The sequence below is a fragment of the Nipponia nippon genome, unplaced genomic scaffold, assembly GCF_047370975.1.
Source record: "Nipponia nippon isolate SJK-2023a ecotype South Korea unplaced genomic scaffold, ASM4737097v1 scaffold_11, whole genome shotgun sequence".
Lineage (NCBI taxonomy): Eukaryota > Metazoa > Chordata > Aves > Pelecaniformes > Threskiornithidae > Nipponia > Nipponia nippon.
The window spans coordinates 11,808,976-11,823,950 of record NW_028262302.1 but is presented as its reverse complement, the minus strand read 5'-3'; the positions used below and the strand labels follow the sequence as shown (position 1 = coordinate 11,823,950).

The 14,975-nt window shown below is 37.8% G+C and overlaps 1 protein-coding gene across 4 annotated transcripts in view; it reads left to right on the top strand.

The window, feature by feature from the left end:
* The window catches only part of GALC (galactosylceramidase), a 42,599-nt gene extending 30,959 nt beyond the window's left edge, over nucleotides 1–11,640 (top strand). For 3 of the 4 annotated variants that reach the window (XM_087747460.1, XM_087747461.1, XM_087747462.1), the window contains exons 12-17: nucleotides 1,086–1,175; nucleotides 1,519–1,663; nucleotides 2,185–2,365; nucleotides 5,171–5,334; nucleotides 7,021–7,097; nucleotides 8,885–11,640. In XM_087747460.1, the coding sequence (XP_087603586.1) occupies nucleotides 1,086–1,175; nucleotides 1,519–1,663; nucleotides 2,185–2,365; nucleotides 5,171–5,334; nucleotides 7,021–7,097; nucleotides 8,885–9,028 (801 nt within the window). In that variant the 3' untranslated portion in view covers nucleotides 9,029–11,640. Of the gene's footprint in view, nucleotides 1–1,085; nucleotides 1,176–1,518; nucleotides 1,664–2,184; nucleotides 2,366–4,917; nucleotides 5,119–5,170; nucleotides 5,335–7,020; nucleotides 7,098–8,884 lie in introns of those variants that run through there. The other variant, XM_087747463.1, reaches the window with a different exon arrangement.
* The last annotated feature ends 3,335 nt before the right edge of the window (nucleotides 11,641–14,975 follow it).

Here is a 14,975-nt window from a genome sequence, read left to right as displayed (position 1 = left end):
ATATCGAAGGAGAAATTTCCCAGAACAGAAATGCAATTGGATTTTTCTTTAGGATTTATTCCAAGGCTGGGTGCTCTGACATGCTGAAATAGTTTGACTGGCCGGCATGGCCATGACCTTTCTAGTTGTCATCAGCTCCTTTTGAAGGGACTAACTGCAGTTGATTGCATACTGTAGGTTATGATGTTCCATCCTGTGAAGAGATATTCTGAGAATCTCTGAGTTGGTTTTTTTTTTTTCCTAATCTCGCTAAACTGAATTTCCCTCTGAAATGTGAACAATACTTTCACAGTGTAAACTGGACTGAATCTTTGTTAGTTGATTTGGATGATTGCTTCTTGGAAGCTGAAAGCGTTTGCTTATTTGGAATTTGATTTTTGGTGGCATTAGTTTCCTTTCATTTAGGAGGAGATAGTTTGGACATTACTTTTGGCAATAAAATGGTTTGCTAAGGAGAAGTAGTTGAGCATCACTTCTGATATACAGCTCCCTTTGGGGGAAGTATCAGACAGCTTATCCAAACCAAACTCTAGGTTGCTTGCTTGGTTGTTCATCTGGGTAACTAAAAAAAAAATTGTAGGTGTCAGATATGATTAAAATCTGTAACTAATGTAGTTGATGTGCCATAGTATCGCAGAAGTTTAGAGATCTGTAAGTGAAGTACTTCGCTCAAAAATGAATATCAAAGAACCAGCAACTAAACTAAAGGTCTCATTAAAGCAAAATTGGCAGGAGATTATTTCAGCCTGGTTCCTCCTAGCCAGATAACTTGTATCAAAGTGATACCGTTGTTGGTAATAAGAAGCTAAAGGTTGCATGTGCGATTGCGATGCTTTCTGTCTTTATAAGCATCATTACTGCATGTTAGGACAATGGCTTATTGATGTATAATCTATAAAAAGATAAGTCATATGTAATGGCTAGCTGAATAGAGGGGTGACCTCTAATGTGATCAACAGCTCTAAAATAACAAAAATGAGACACCCTTAGAGGACTGATATTTGTCAAGGTGAATATTCAAGGTTTGGTGTTATGTTTTTGGGTTTGGTTTGTTTTTTTTAGTTTTATATTGTGTTTCATTGTAGTATATGGTGGAAACCCTTCAAGTGTGGCATTCTAGACTTGGTTTTGAATCTGGAAACTCTAGTCTTTTCCAGCAACTCCATCCTGTAAAGGTAAGTCAATCAGTTTTAATTACAGTCTCTCTGCAATTTCAGGTGTTTCTTCCCCCTTTGCTGGAACTCCTGGACTTTCATGCCTAAACTGCATAATTAGGGCATGTTTTGTTAGCTCTGTTTGGCTACAATTTTACTAGCTATATACAAGCTTATTTGGACATGATAAAGAGTTTGGGGGAAAGGAGTTTTCAGAATAGCTCAGAGATATTAAATGCTGAGGCAAGAAGACAGGATTTTTGCCTTAAATCAAGACTTTAGAGGATCTCCTCTAATTCAGGAACTTGGGTATTTTGTTATTTAGTTGTTTGATTTTTGCAGCTTAAGCTCTCTTTAATTCCAGGTGTGGAAGGGAAGTTTTTCTTTAGATCTGAACGTGGATGAAGTCTACACTTTAACCACACTCAAGACAGGGAAGAAATGTGGTTGCCCAGAGCCTCCACCACCTCAGCCCTTTCCTTCAAATTACAAAGATGATTTCAATATTCGTAAGTCAGAATTCTCTTATCCAAAAACTTAATTCACACATGGATATAGAAAGGCAGTAACAATTATGTTGTTTGAGTCCTCTAATGTAAGCAACATGAAGTAGTCTGAATGTGTGTTTTGTTTTTGTTTATTTATACCTGCTTCTCCAACAACTTACACCTGTATACATCACTTGCAATGAGGTGTATTTAATTCTACGTCTTAACTGTGTGGTTGCTAACAGCTTTAAAATTCTTGATGCAAATGATATAGCTCATAACTATAGCAAACTATTTTTTGGAAGGAAAATAGGAAAGAAGGTAATTTGCTTTGTTTAGGTGTTTGCAAAGACAGGTCTGTGTAAAAACAAAACCAAAACTAAAATCACCATTCAACTCCCAAAACTTCAGTTTTGGAGACTGTGATTTCATAGAGTAAGTTAAAGTTGTGGAGAATATTTTCAGAGGAAATTTCTGAAAACAGGAGTACACAGAAGAAAAATAATGTTTTGGCATTGATATGTATTTTATTTTCTGAACAGGTAATCCACCTTTCAGTGAAGCCCCAAATTTTGCAGATCAGACAGGTGTATTTGAATACTTCATAAATGCTTCTGACCCAGGAGACCATGTGTTCACACTCCGCCAGGTGGTGGTTCAGCGACCCATCACCTGGGTTTCTGATGCAGACCAGACCATCAGTCTCATAGGAAATTTTCAGTGGTATGTAAATACTATTTTCTAATGACATCTGGGGAAATGTCCTCCTTACCAGTGTGAGTTTTGATCAGTTAATCTGTGTCAAGCTTCATTTCTCTTGGACAGAGGGCTTTTGCATTCAGACTCTCTGTAGACATGTAGAAATGATGACTTAAAGGGACTTCCGGAAGTCATTGAGCCATGCTCAGGGCTGTTGCCAACTCTAAGAGATCAACTGTCTCTTTGTCTAAATGAGTCTTAAAAACATCCAAGGATGGAGAGTCCACCACATCTCATGGTAGCTTGGCCCACTGCTGCACTGCCTTGGAATTTTTTTTCCTAATGTCCTGCTGGGCATATTTATTCAAGCTGATTTTTCAGAATAATGGATCTGGGTTGGCGTACTAGAAAGACCAAGTCAAAATCCTAATTCAAAGTGTGCACTGAGTTTCATATGTTTTTAAATGGGACAAAAAAACTGATTCAGTTTAGATTACTTAATTTTGAGTTGTCTTGCTTGATTGTTAGTGATTTGATCAATCTCATATCAATGAAATAGTCTGGGAGTTAATTCAGTTATATTTGTTGCAGACTGCCATCTTCTGAGCAGTTCCTAGAATTGCGTGGATTTGATTCAACTGCTATTTAAAACTTTTATTTCTGGGTAAACATAACTGAGATTTACTGGTTTGATAAGAGTGTGGTTATGATTGCAATTCTTTCTAGGAGCTATAATGATAGTAATTTGGAATCAAGAAGCATATTTTAGCATAATGTTTATTTTAAATTAAAAAGCATTTGGAAAAGAGCCTGTTAACTAATTGGTTTAGTAATAGTAAGTAATAATAAACTTTATGCTTAAAACTTTTTCTTCTGTTTGGAAGTCTAGCTTAAATTGTTTTGATATGTTCTTTAAAATAGCTGTTCTGTCAGGTTTTTTCACTTTGATTGGATCATTGATCCCCCAACTGCTTTTTCAGAACATGTTTCACGCTTCTAATTTCTGGCCTGGACAAGTGATTGAATCACTTTGCTCTGAAGCCTGGAAGAATACCACCATGTTGTAGCTAGAGGTTGTTCTTCAGTTATCTGATGTTTTCTTCTGCAGTCCTCTGTTAATGCGAAGTCTCTTATTCCCCCTGTAATCAACTTTCCCTCATTGAGTAGATCATATTCAGTGGTCCCTATAGCAGCTACACAGGATGTATTCTTAAATTACTGTACTGAGATTCTGTACTGAGAGTAAGTTACTGTACTGAGATTCCTAAAAACTTCCATTATTTCATTTTGGTTCCATTTCTTTCTGAATTTTCATCTTGTTTTCAGAACCAAGCTTGGTTCCTGAATATTCAGCTGACTATTCAAGTTTTACTGACCTGTAACTTTTCATAAGGATAGTCTTCAATTTCAGGCCCTCTGATTTGTTTGCTTCACCCTCAGTTTAAGGCTCATCTTGTCCTAGGTAGATGTTTTCAACCATTAGTGCATACTATTAAAATACTGAACCAATCTTGCATTGAATTTCTCTGTGGAATGATATTTGACTTCAGTCATCAATGGCAATTTATTATGATTAAATTTCAGGATTATTTAGTGGGTTTTAGTTTGACTTTTAATCTTGTGCTTGTGAAAGCTTTTTGTTTCTACTGCTGGGTTTGTGTTTTGCTCTGTTTTATTGAACGTAGCTGTTTCCTGAAAATATTACTATTTAACTCAGTCTACATTGCTTCCGATCTCTTTACAATGGCTCAAGCAAGATGCGGGGGGTGTCTTGGTTAATACATAGGGAGGCAAGAAAGAAATCTTGTTTGTGTAATGAATATGTATCCAAGAATCTGATACTTCTAATAGCCTTACATTAGAATGAAATCCCAGATCGTTCTTACTGTTATGTAAGAGGTGGGGAGAAGAGTTGCTAAAATAAATATTCTTTATGATTTAGTTATTAGCTGAGCTGATGTCATAGAGAGTCTTTTCACATTCTGTAAATAATTATAGATAATTAGAAACTTCCTCAATATGCAACCTTCTGGCCGTATCCATATTGCAAGTCCTTTCAGACATGGGATGTAGATTTTTAATTTCAATGTACATTAACAGAAGTAAAGAATGCTTTTAATTTTTCTTAATAAGGAGGCTTGTAGCGCAGCTTCAGGGCAGGGGAATTTACGTACATTTTCAAGGTGCCATTTGATTGTTCTGGTATTCCTTTGCTTTATTCTCCTTTACATATGTCATTAGGTGTATGACACGGTGCTTTACTGTTGAGCTGAAGTATCACCTCAGGAAAATCAAATACTTTCAACCTATTTGAACATTTTGTTCGAAAAAGATTGTTTCAGCTTTTGGGCAAGAGGTCTGGAATTCTTAAGACTTGGCCTGTATTAAAAATCCTAGAGAAATGAAGATCAAATTTTAGCAGATGTGGTGCTATGACCTTGAATCTTGGATTTGATTTAGTTATCTAAAAGCAACTTTTCATTTTGCAGACCTGAAAATTTTTCTGCGGAGATGCAAACCTTCTCTTTGTTTTGTTTGTTTGTTTGTTTGTTTGTTTTTTAATAATTAATTGAAAGTTGCTGACAATACGCTTCATTTTGTTGTTGGTTTCTGAGAAGAATTGCTCCTCCTAAGAAAATCTATGGACTCACAGGTGGGAAACAACCAGTCTAGACAAGTCCTGTGCATCTTGCACCTGTAAGTCACAATTAGGATTGCCAAATCTTTCCTCAAAAAGGTTTCTGTACTACATAGGAAATACTGTTCTACCTACTGTCTGCTCAAAAAAATCGATTCCTTGCTTGTTAAAACACTAAACTTCTCTTATAGGGTAAACATGACAGTCACTTGTGACATCTACATAGAAAACCAACGTGATGGGGGCGTGTTTATTGCAGGAAGAGTCGACAATGGTGGGATATATGTTCGACGTACCAAAGGAGTTTTCTTCTGGGTTTTTGCAGATGGCACCTACAGAGTCACTGGTGACCTAGGTAAGCAGCTCTTTCCTAAAGTGGTTGCTGACATATGGACATGTCATTTTGATAGCCTTGCTAAAAATGGCTAACATTCAGAGTTTGTAATTCAGTTGTCATCACTATGAATTTAACCCATTGTGCTCTAATGATGGCCACATTTTGTATGTGAAGAGAGCATCTGAAGGCTACTAGCTGGTCCACTTTTCAGTCTCAGCCTTCTGGATTTTTTTTTTTTTTTCTGCTGACAAAACCTGTGTTAGACTAGCAACTGTAAATTGTTTTGCTTTTCATAAATACTGTGATACAATATTAATTACAGACAGGTTTGATCTGTATTCTTATACTACACCTAAAAATCAAATCCTGCTTGAAACGCAGTGGCCTGTCTTGCAGAGCAGTGCAAGTCAACGTATGTGCATCTGGCTTAGGTGATGGTGATGAGTGGCCTACTGTTTCCACAAATTAGGCATTCTACTCTTAGTCTAGCTCAGTGGAGTGAGAGCATATTCTACTTGTGATGCTAACATTCATATGTGCTCATCTATAGAGCACTTGACAGGCACATGAAAGAGAATATGTCATAATACTTCATCAATAGCTAAAAGTTCTTTTTAATTTGCTTTGAAATAGTGGCAGGTTTTGTTGTTTAAATTCGCTTCCTATCACTTCATAAGTATAAATTACAATTTTCATAGTTCCTGATAAGTCAAATGCAACTTCTAGATCTACAGTATATCTGATATGAAGACAGCCTATAATGACCTGTTTCACACTGTACTGGACCTTAAAAATAGTCTCATCTACTTGGTAGCTGTAGTTTCTCATTTCTCCTAATTTTGGGTTTTTTTGTGTTTTGTTTGTTTTTTTTTTTCCTTTTTAACCATGGATGCGTTGTGTAAAGAAGGCTTTACATTAGCTTCTCTTAACATACTGGTGCTCCCTAGGGAAACTTTCCAATGTGTAACTCCATAACAACTTAAATTTCAGCTGTATGTAAAAACATACTCATGTTTAGGATTGACGCCAGTATTTACTTTTAGTAAGACATAACATTACCCAATTGGTTTCTCAGGCTGTAAAAATAATTTTTCCTAGGTGAAGTGAGAGGATTTTGATAACCACCTCATTATTTCAGACTGAGACACTTGTTACACAATATGATAATTTTTTTCTGTACAGCTATTTTCAGTGATCTTTACATTTTTCTAGAAGGGAGCCTGAATATTAAATTAACTTGCAGCTAAACCTGTCTGCTGAATTTTTTTTCAAGTCTTCCATCCAGGTGTCAGTCACACCCAATTTTTGCTTACCTTAAATTTTGACTAGAACTAAGCAACATGATGATGTGGCAACCCTCTGATTTAAAAAAGTTCCAATACATAAACAAGGAGATCTGTAGAACAAGCAGAGCAATAGCTACTGTCACACTTTGTGAACCCATACTCTCAATAGAGGGAATCCTTATCTCAGGCCAAATTCCCAAGAGCATTGGAGATTTCAGTGAAAAAACAGGAGAATGCACTGATAATGTAGAGTCCAGGTTTGCGTGTTAAGGCTCCCATGCTGCAGCTGAAATTGGTAAGATGTCAGTCCTGAACACTTCTGAAAAATAGGTATTATTTTCCTTTTGCTGGCTTGCTATTTATCAGTCTCAACAAAGGGGTGAAGTAATACTTTGCTAACCTTAAGCGTGTTTTGCAGCTGGAGAAGAAATATTAATGAAAGGACTTTCTGGTGTCCGGGATAATGTGTGGCACACACTTACTCTCAACATTCAGGTAAGGACACAAGCAAAATGCTAGAAAACCTGTTATGAAACTTCCACTCCTAAATGGTTTAGACAAAACTATGGTATACTGTTGACTGTCTACTTACACTAGTTTGCCCTATCTAAAACATAAATAATATCTCTGTTATTTTAAATTGATATTAAAATACCGTACCAAGTTCTGCTGCCTGTATTTTTAAAGAGATCTTGAGAAACTGGAGAGGGTATAGAAAATAACTGGAAAGATGAGTTGAAAGCTGGAGATAGGAGGGCTAGAGAGGCAAATCTTTTTTGTTTAATCTAATGAAAAGATCATGACCTGACTTCCTGTTCTGAAGACTGTCAGTAAACTACTAAACTAGCCTGTTTTACAAATCTGGCTCCCACCAATTCCCTTTGTGTGCGAAGGCCTTGTATGTGGAGCTAGTTAAGGACTGGGGAACTCAGATGAGCTGGCATCCTTCTTTCCTATACTGAAAAACCATGGGCATAGCGTTGCTGTAAAAACAGGCCACAGTTAATGAGAAGCCTGTCCACATTTTTGCCTTCCCCCCTACTCCGCCGCTTTTGGCCATAGTCACTGGGTGAGGAAAGTAGTCCCAAGCTCTACTTTAAATATACCTGTACACTTAGCTGGGTGTGACATTGGTGCAAGTAACTAAAAGGCTTTAAGTTCCTCTGCTGCATGCCTAATCACTTTGCCTAATGTAACCCTTGCAACTGCAATGTGGCCTGAAACATGGGGAAGCTTGAATCCCAGCTGGGGAGATCTTCTACTGAAGCAAACTCTCTTTTAAAATTATGCGCTGTCTTTCCCTCATCCTAAGATGTCAGTGAGTATTGGAAACTGTTTTTTGTCTTTTTTGCTTCACATTGGGAGACAAAGGGAGGCTCGTACCTGAGGCATTCACTGGAATGGATGTAGTTTAGTTTTGGCTTTTGTGCACCCACACTTATGACAGTGATTGCCATCTGTAAAATGGGCCAAGACATTTGCTAACCTGAGTGGGGTGCTGAAGATGAACATAAATTATTTAAAACACAAAACAGTGGAGGTAATTTTAAAATGATGATCTTTAAAACTTCCATCTATGCTGTTAGAGTATTTTGTACCAAATATGCCTTTGATGTAATGACAGAAGTGCAGAGCCCTCTTTAAAGAATTCTCACGCTGACTCCTTCTTGAAAGGCATTCTTTGCTTTTACCTGTGTCTGTAATTGTCTTTCAGATTAAGAAATACAAGTAAACTGAAATACTTTTTTTTTCCTAAATACTGTTTAGTGGAACACTGGAAGATAAATTGTAACTTTTCCTGAAACTGTTTTTAATTTTTTTAATGGCAACTTGATTCTTGAAAGTTCTGCTGTGCCCTCTTCCTGTCAGCTTGATGACTAAAATAGATCTATCTTTCCTTGTGACTTTTGCCTAATTCTGCAGAATCAGTGGAAGCTGTATCATATCCCCGTAAGACAGTTGGCCTGTTTGAGGGAGCCTGGCGCAAGTGGAAGAGGAAAACCAGTTTACCTTTCAGATTCTGCACTGAGTTTGCAAAGATGTGAACTAGGGCGAGATAGGCCTTTTATATATTCACTGTAAAGGCAGTAGATCTGTTGCACAGAGCTGATAGGCACTGGAGGATTCTATGCAATATTTAGAAGCGCCTCTGCATGGAAAATGTGTGAAATGTAGTTGAAAGTTGACTTGAAATCTTTCTGCTTTGTCTCTTCTCCCATGTGAGCAGGCTCAGTGTCAACACAATTACTGGATTTTACAAAGCTTTTTCCTTTTTTTGACAGGGCACTTCTGCCTCAGGACTGTTAAATGGTTATCCACTCTGGGAGAATGTCACCATTTCTAAACCAAGTAACGGCTGGGCTGCTATTGGGACTCGCTCGTTTGAGTTTGCACAGTTTGACAACTTTCATGTTGAAGCTAGCTGAGACGACTTTTGCATTTGGAGATCCCAGTTCTCATATTACTTTGAATAGGAGCCAGTTCAAACTTTGAGAACAACTTAATGCTATGCTGAGACTGATCTGTTGGCAAGGAATCTGAATTCTGTCCTTATTATTTGTTACAGGTTTACTTGAGTAGGTATCAACATGACTGTAACTTTATCCCCTGGTTGCTATGGGATTTTTGTCCTTTGATTTTGGGGGGTAAATTTTAGTTCAAGGTAATGATGAAAACAAAATCATGGATTTAAATCTGTCTTAATAACAACATCTTAACTTCCCAGCTCACTTTTAAGATAACTTTAGAAGTTAACAGAAGACAGAGGCATCTCAAGCTGCATTTTTAACACTTACATGATTGTGTCCATTCCTTTCACTCTGAAAGAAAGAATTAAATGCCAGTAAGCCTTATGAGCCAGTGGCCCCATACTTTTGTAGTTCTGTCATTCTCAAATTTCATTTGGATGAAGTACCTAGTTTTTCTATAGTAAAAAAAAAAAGATGTTTTGTCTGTGTTGCTGCTACAGTCTGAGGCTAGACATTACAGTACTCCAAGTGCATTTGATTACTTCTTCCTGATTACTTCTTCCAACTTTCATTGCCAGCCTTAAAACAGATCATATTTTCAGCGGAATGGAAATGTGCCTTATGGCTGATCAGGCAGTGCAGGATGTGCCTTACTTCTAAACTACCTCCTCTTTCCAATGAAGGGGTTGAAATGGATGAAAAGATACCATAATTTGCAGTTTGTTAAGGATAGCTTTGTGTTTGTTTTTGGTTTGTTGTTTTTTTTTTTTGAATAGTGCAAAGAATAAAAACTTTGCTTGTGGATGTTGGCAAGCAGAGTGCTTACTTTCATGTCAGGTCACATGTGGAAAAACTGGCCTTTTGTTCCTAGAAACTTGGGCAACCATCTCTCACTTTCAATGGATCTAAAGCATAGAGCAGAAAATAATTAAAGCATAACAATATTATTTGGCTTATTATATTACTGTAGCACAGAGGAGATACGGATACTATCACATCCTGGTATAAAAGAAAATTAAAAAAAACCCATAGTCTTTGCCCATAAGAGCTTGCAATCTATTCATAAGGTAAGTGACAGCAGGTGGATGCAAACAGAATTGTTTAGTGTGCCAGGCAGTGGTACTGACACAATAGTGTCTGTTTTTAAACTTTTCCTAGGCATCATGGAGTAAAATTCAGAGGGAATTTCAGATCCTTGGGAAAGGAGGGATTCTGTTTTGCTGTTGCTTCATTGGTTTTTTTCCAAGTTACTGTGCTACAAAAAAAAAAATTCATTGAGAATGTAATGAGGTACTGAATGGGATTTTCATCACACACATTCCAAATTCAGTCGGCTTCTGAATTTTGCTTGTTTGCTGTTGGTCGGTTTGAATGGAGATGATGTCTAGCGCCATAATGAAGCATGCCTCCTGTGTCCATCTACTTTTCACATTCACATCCTATTTAATTGACAAGCAAGTAGTTCCACAGACTTGATAGGGCACTAATAGCTGTAGGAGGCTATCTGTAGCAGCCAATATCTCATCCTCAATCCAGAAACAGATTTGCAGTATACTTCAATTTATACAGATTATTATTCTGATCCACTTTATTTTGAAGGCTGATTCCAGTAAGTGTTAACTTCAGTCTTTGAAATTGTCATCTAACATAGAGTTAATGTAATACAAATCATTATTGGAAAATTTTTATAAAGGTTATCTTCCAAATTAGCTTTTGGAGAAGAGATCTCAAAATTCCATCTCTAATAAGCAAAAATGTTTTACCTTTTAGCTATTGTACTGATACTGCTATTGATTGGTCATGAATCATTCATATGTGCAAGTTTCATGCATGCTAGTAACCTTGAAAAATGGTCCAAACCACTAAACTTTGGAAGCCTTGTAGAAGGCTTCCAAATATTGAGTAATTATTTACTTAACTGGGTGAAAAATGAAAGCCGTTTTTCCACTTCAGTTTCATTTGGTGGTTGAAGTACGGATGCAAGTCTGTTCATTACTTGCTTGATTTCAGAAGGGATGTCACTGGTAATTCCAGATGTGAAGGATTATAATTTTAGGTCCTCATATTCAAGTAATATGAGTACAGAAGTAGTTCTTAGAGTAAACTTATTTTAGCTGTGATGGCTTTTCCTAGTAGGATACTTCCTGGAGACTTCCTGGTAGCTTGTGTGGTTGCGAGCAGTGTTTGTGTACAAGAGCGAGCAGCAATGGTGCAGTTATTCCAAAGGAGCTGTCCAGTTTTTTTACCTTTTAATGCACTAGGGTAATAAACTGTACTGGTATATTGTGTACTAAATGCAATGTATTTTATCACTGGAAGTGTTGATTTTTTTTTTTTTTTCTAATCTTAATTTATAATGTTAGAGGATTAAACTGTTATGAACAGAATAAGTGATTTAATGGTGATATGATGTTATTCATCTTTACGTAGTCTGTAATTCTTCACCCTTCAGCAGGCCGTAATATGTTTGGCAATAACAAGCTGTCAGGTCTTTCAATGAGGAGTGGATTTATGTTGTTGATTATAAATACTAATCATTCCAAATGGATAAATAAAACACTTAAAAACCCTTTATTTGTGCAGAATGCTTCTGTAAATGGGTCTCTGTTTTCTCCAGTAAGAAAGCTGACATTTTTTCCATTGTCATTCCTGATAAATATGGTTGGCATTAGCTTAATTGGGTTGGAAGAGTTTTTCTGACACTCTGAATAGCCAAACAGTCCTCATTAACAAATATCTCAAAATCCATATGCATTAGGACTTGTGCTGTTGATAAAACAATTTTTTATTGCGCTCAATGTACATTTTGCTTCTTTCTGGTTTTGGTTTTGTGTTTTGGTTTTGTTTTTTTTTTTTTTTTTAATTTAGTTAAGGGAATTAGATTGTTTTTGAGGGCCAGTCATGCAAAACTGCTGAGTACTAAGGTCTCATGAGATTTAGCTGAAAGTCTCTTTCTAGGTATGGAAACAGACAGTGCTATACAGATGTACTTTTAAAATTTAAATGAGACTTCTTTACTTTGAATATCCCGTTGAATCTGGCTTCCAGTGTGCTCCCCCCTCCCCCCCCCCCCCGCCCCAAACTTTAAGGGTTCAACTTTTAAAAAGGGGGGAGAAATTCCGTAGAGCTAGTTGTGTTTTTCAGGCCGTCATGCTGGTAGATACGAATTACCCTGGAAACACTGTCTTCCAGTAGCCACGTATGTGCTACCACCTCCACAAACCCTGCATCGAAATCAATTGTGCCCCTTTTCTGCCACCCCACCTTTGAGGTTAGACACGATGAGCAACGCTTGGGATTTTCAAATTCCTGCAAAAGACCAGGACTCCTTTGCTTTAAAATTACAGGAGAGACTGTTACTTTAGGCTACTGATGGTGGATCCTTTTGCAGCCGCCTCCTGGTTTCGCTGTATCAGAAGTAATTTTCTAGTTCAGGATTTGATTTGGAGTTGTAGTGATGTGCTCTTTCCTTATTGAAGGAACTTTCTATCCAGAGTCCGTTTTCTGGCGTGGTGTGCATATTGTGAAAATAACTACCATAACTATTGCTGTCTTTGATGATTTCAGCAGCATGGCCAAAGAGGGACAGTGCTTGGAGACCTTATTATTCTCACTTTGATGCTTGGGGTTTTTTTTCGGGTTTTTTTTGTTTTTTCTTTTTTTAAACCCCCTTGTAATTACTACATTCATACAAGTCTAGCACATCCTGGAGGTGGGGAAGATTGTAAAAAAAAAAAAACAAAACCAAACCCTAATTTTAAAAGACTTGCTAGGCTTGTAGTGGAATCATCAGGTAGCTTTTTTAAGGTTTTGAGCATATTATACTTTGATACTTGATGAGAAGAAATATCATGCGCCAATTAATGTCAGGGCTTGCTGAAACAGAAATAAAATGCAAATGATTATCCATTTTCTTAACAATGATATCTTAGGTAAAGGTTAAATGCTTTTTGTGTGTGGCTGGAACCTTAGCAATCATCCTGCCTGTATTGGTTATGCATGAAAAGTCAGCATGAGCAAGTTCCTCTTGCGACTAGATATGTTCCTTCCATTTATGCTCAAGTGCCACTGAAACAATAAAGGCGTTGTTTCTAGAACTTGTGTTTTAAAAAAACCCCAAACACCTACTAGCAATTGAGCAGAGGAAAAAGTGTGTTGCAGCGGTGTTGCCAAGCTTTCACTGTGTGCCAAGATACTTCTGTGTGGTTTTCATAGTGGCTGAGACAAACAACTGTAAGACAGTATATTTTTCCCCTCAAGGAATTATATTCGGATAAGGTTAGAAACAGCTGCAGAACCCAAACATCAATTTTGTCAGGGCGCTCCAAGTAACTTTGCAACTAGTGTATTAAACCTGTCCTTTACTTTTGTACACCCCAGGCCAAACCTAGACATCTCTCTGGCAAGTGGAGACAAAAGTAACCTGAAAGTATTTGTTCGAGTGTTGGACTTTTTTTTTTTTTTTTAAAATGCCTTTTCTGTTGGTATCAAGTGTACCTGACTGAGAGTTAAAACTTCACTTAGAGCAGGAAAGCAGTCATTTTGGTTTTACTGTGCTCATGGATACATTTCAAAATGCAGAACTCTAGTAGAGGATGGCTCAGTACAGTATGAACTCGAGGGTTTGCAAGAGAAAACAGAACCTAGTACACTAGGCTAATGTTGTGCAGTCATGGTCTGGGAACCCTTGATGGTCTAAGAGAAGATGATAACACTAAAATGTCTATTAAAAAAAAAACCCAAACCAGCAAAAACCACCACCAACAAAAAGCCCAAACCAAACTCTGCGCATGTGTACCCAAATAATATGGGGAAAAGCAAAGAACGGTCCAGGTTTAGCTTGGCTTCCTTTGTTCAGTTCCTGCTGGGAAATGCAGTCATCTCTCTTGCTGTTTTCCATAAACAATAATTTAATTAAAATGCCTATAGAGAATACAAGACTTTACAAGACTTCATTGTTGCTAAAAAGCAAATGTTGTTTAGCTAATTACAGACACTGTCATTTTCCAAGAACGCTAGGCTTAGGAAGGGTTAGAAAACATGACAGCAGGTGATGCAGCTGAAAGGCATGCCTGTGAGGTGTGAATCAGTCCCGCTCCCGGTTGCGGCAGGTTTCTTCCCTGCTGGCATAGCAGCAGAGCTGTAAGAAAAGGGAAAATGTTTCCCTGCTGCTGCTGCTGCTTCTTCCAAGGTTTTGGGAAGCTTCATGTACGTCAGCCAATCTGAGATTGTACAGGAGCGGCTCTGTAGCCTCTTAGCTTGATTATACAGAGTTAACCGAGTCATTTGAAAGAGCACGCAGCAATGACAAACAGCAAATCCTATTAAGGATGTCCGTATTCCCTTCTAACGTGATTGCTCTTGTAGTGGGAGCAATAAATGGTAGCATTTGCTGGCAAGAGATCAGACAGGTTTTGTGCTGAGCTGAGGTGCACGCTAATGTCTCGCTGCAGAGATCTATAAAGCTGCACTGGGATGCACAATGTCTCCAGCATAAGCTGCCCATTTCCTATTCAGTCTAAGATTGCTGCTTAATAGTTCAACTTCAATTTTTTTCTTGCTGCTCAGCTGATACTTTATCCTTAAAAAATGTTTTGCCAGCATTATAGGAAATCACTCAATGCAGCAGGGCAAGTCCATACCAGAAGGAGGAGGCTGAGAATACCCTGTTGATCGTTCAGCCCATCTCCTTGCCAAATAAGAATTTTTTCCTGTTGCACGTTTTTGGGGCCTGCCTTAGTTGAGTGCTGAGACAAAAGGTTGGGAGAGTGTTGTGGTTTAACCCCAGTCGGCAACCGAGCACCACGCAGCTGCTCACTCACCCTTGCCCTGCCCCGGTGGGATGGGGGAGAGAATCGAAAGGGTAAAAGTAAGAAAACTCGTGTGTTGAGATAAGAACAGTTTA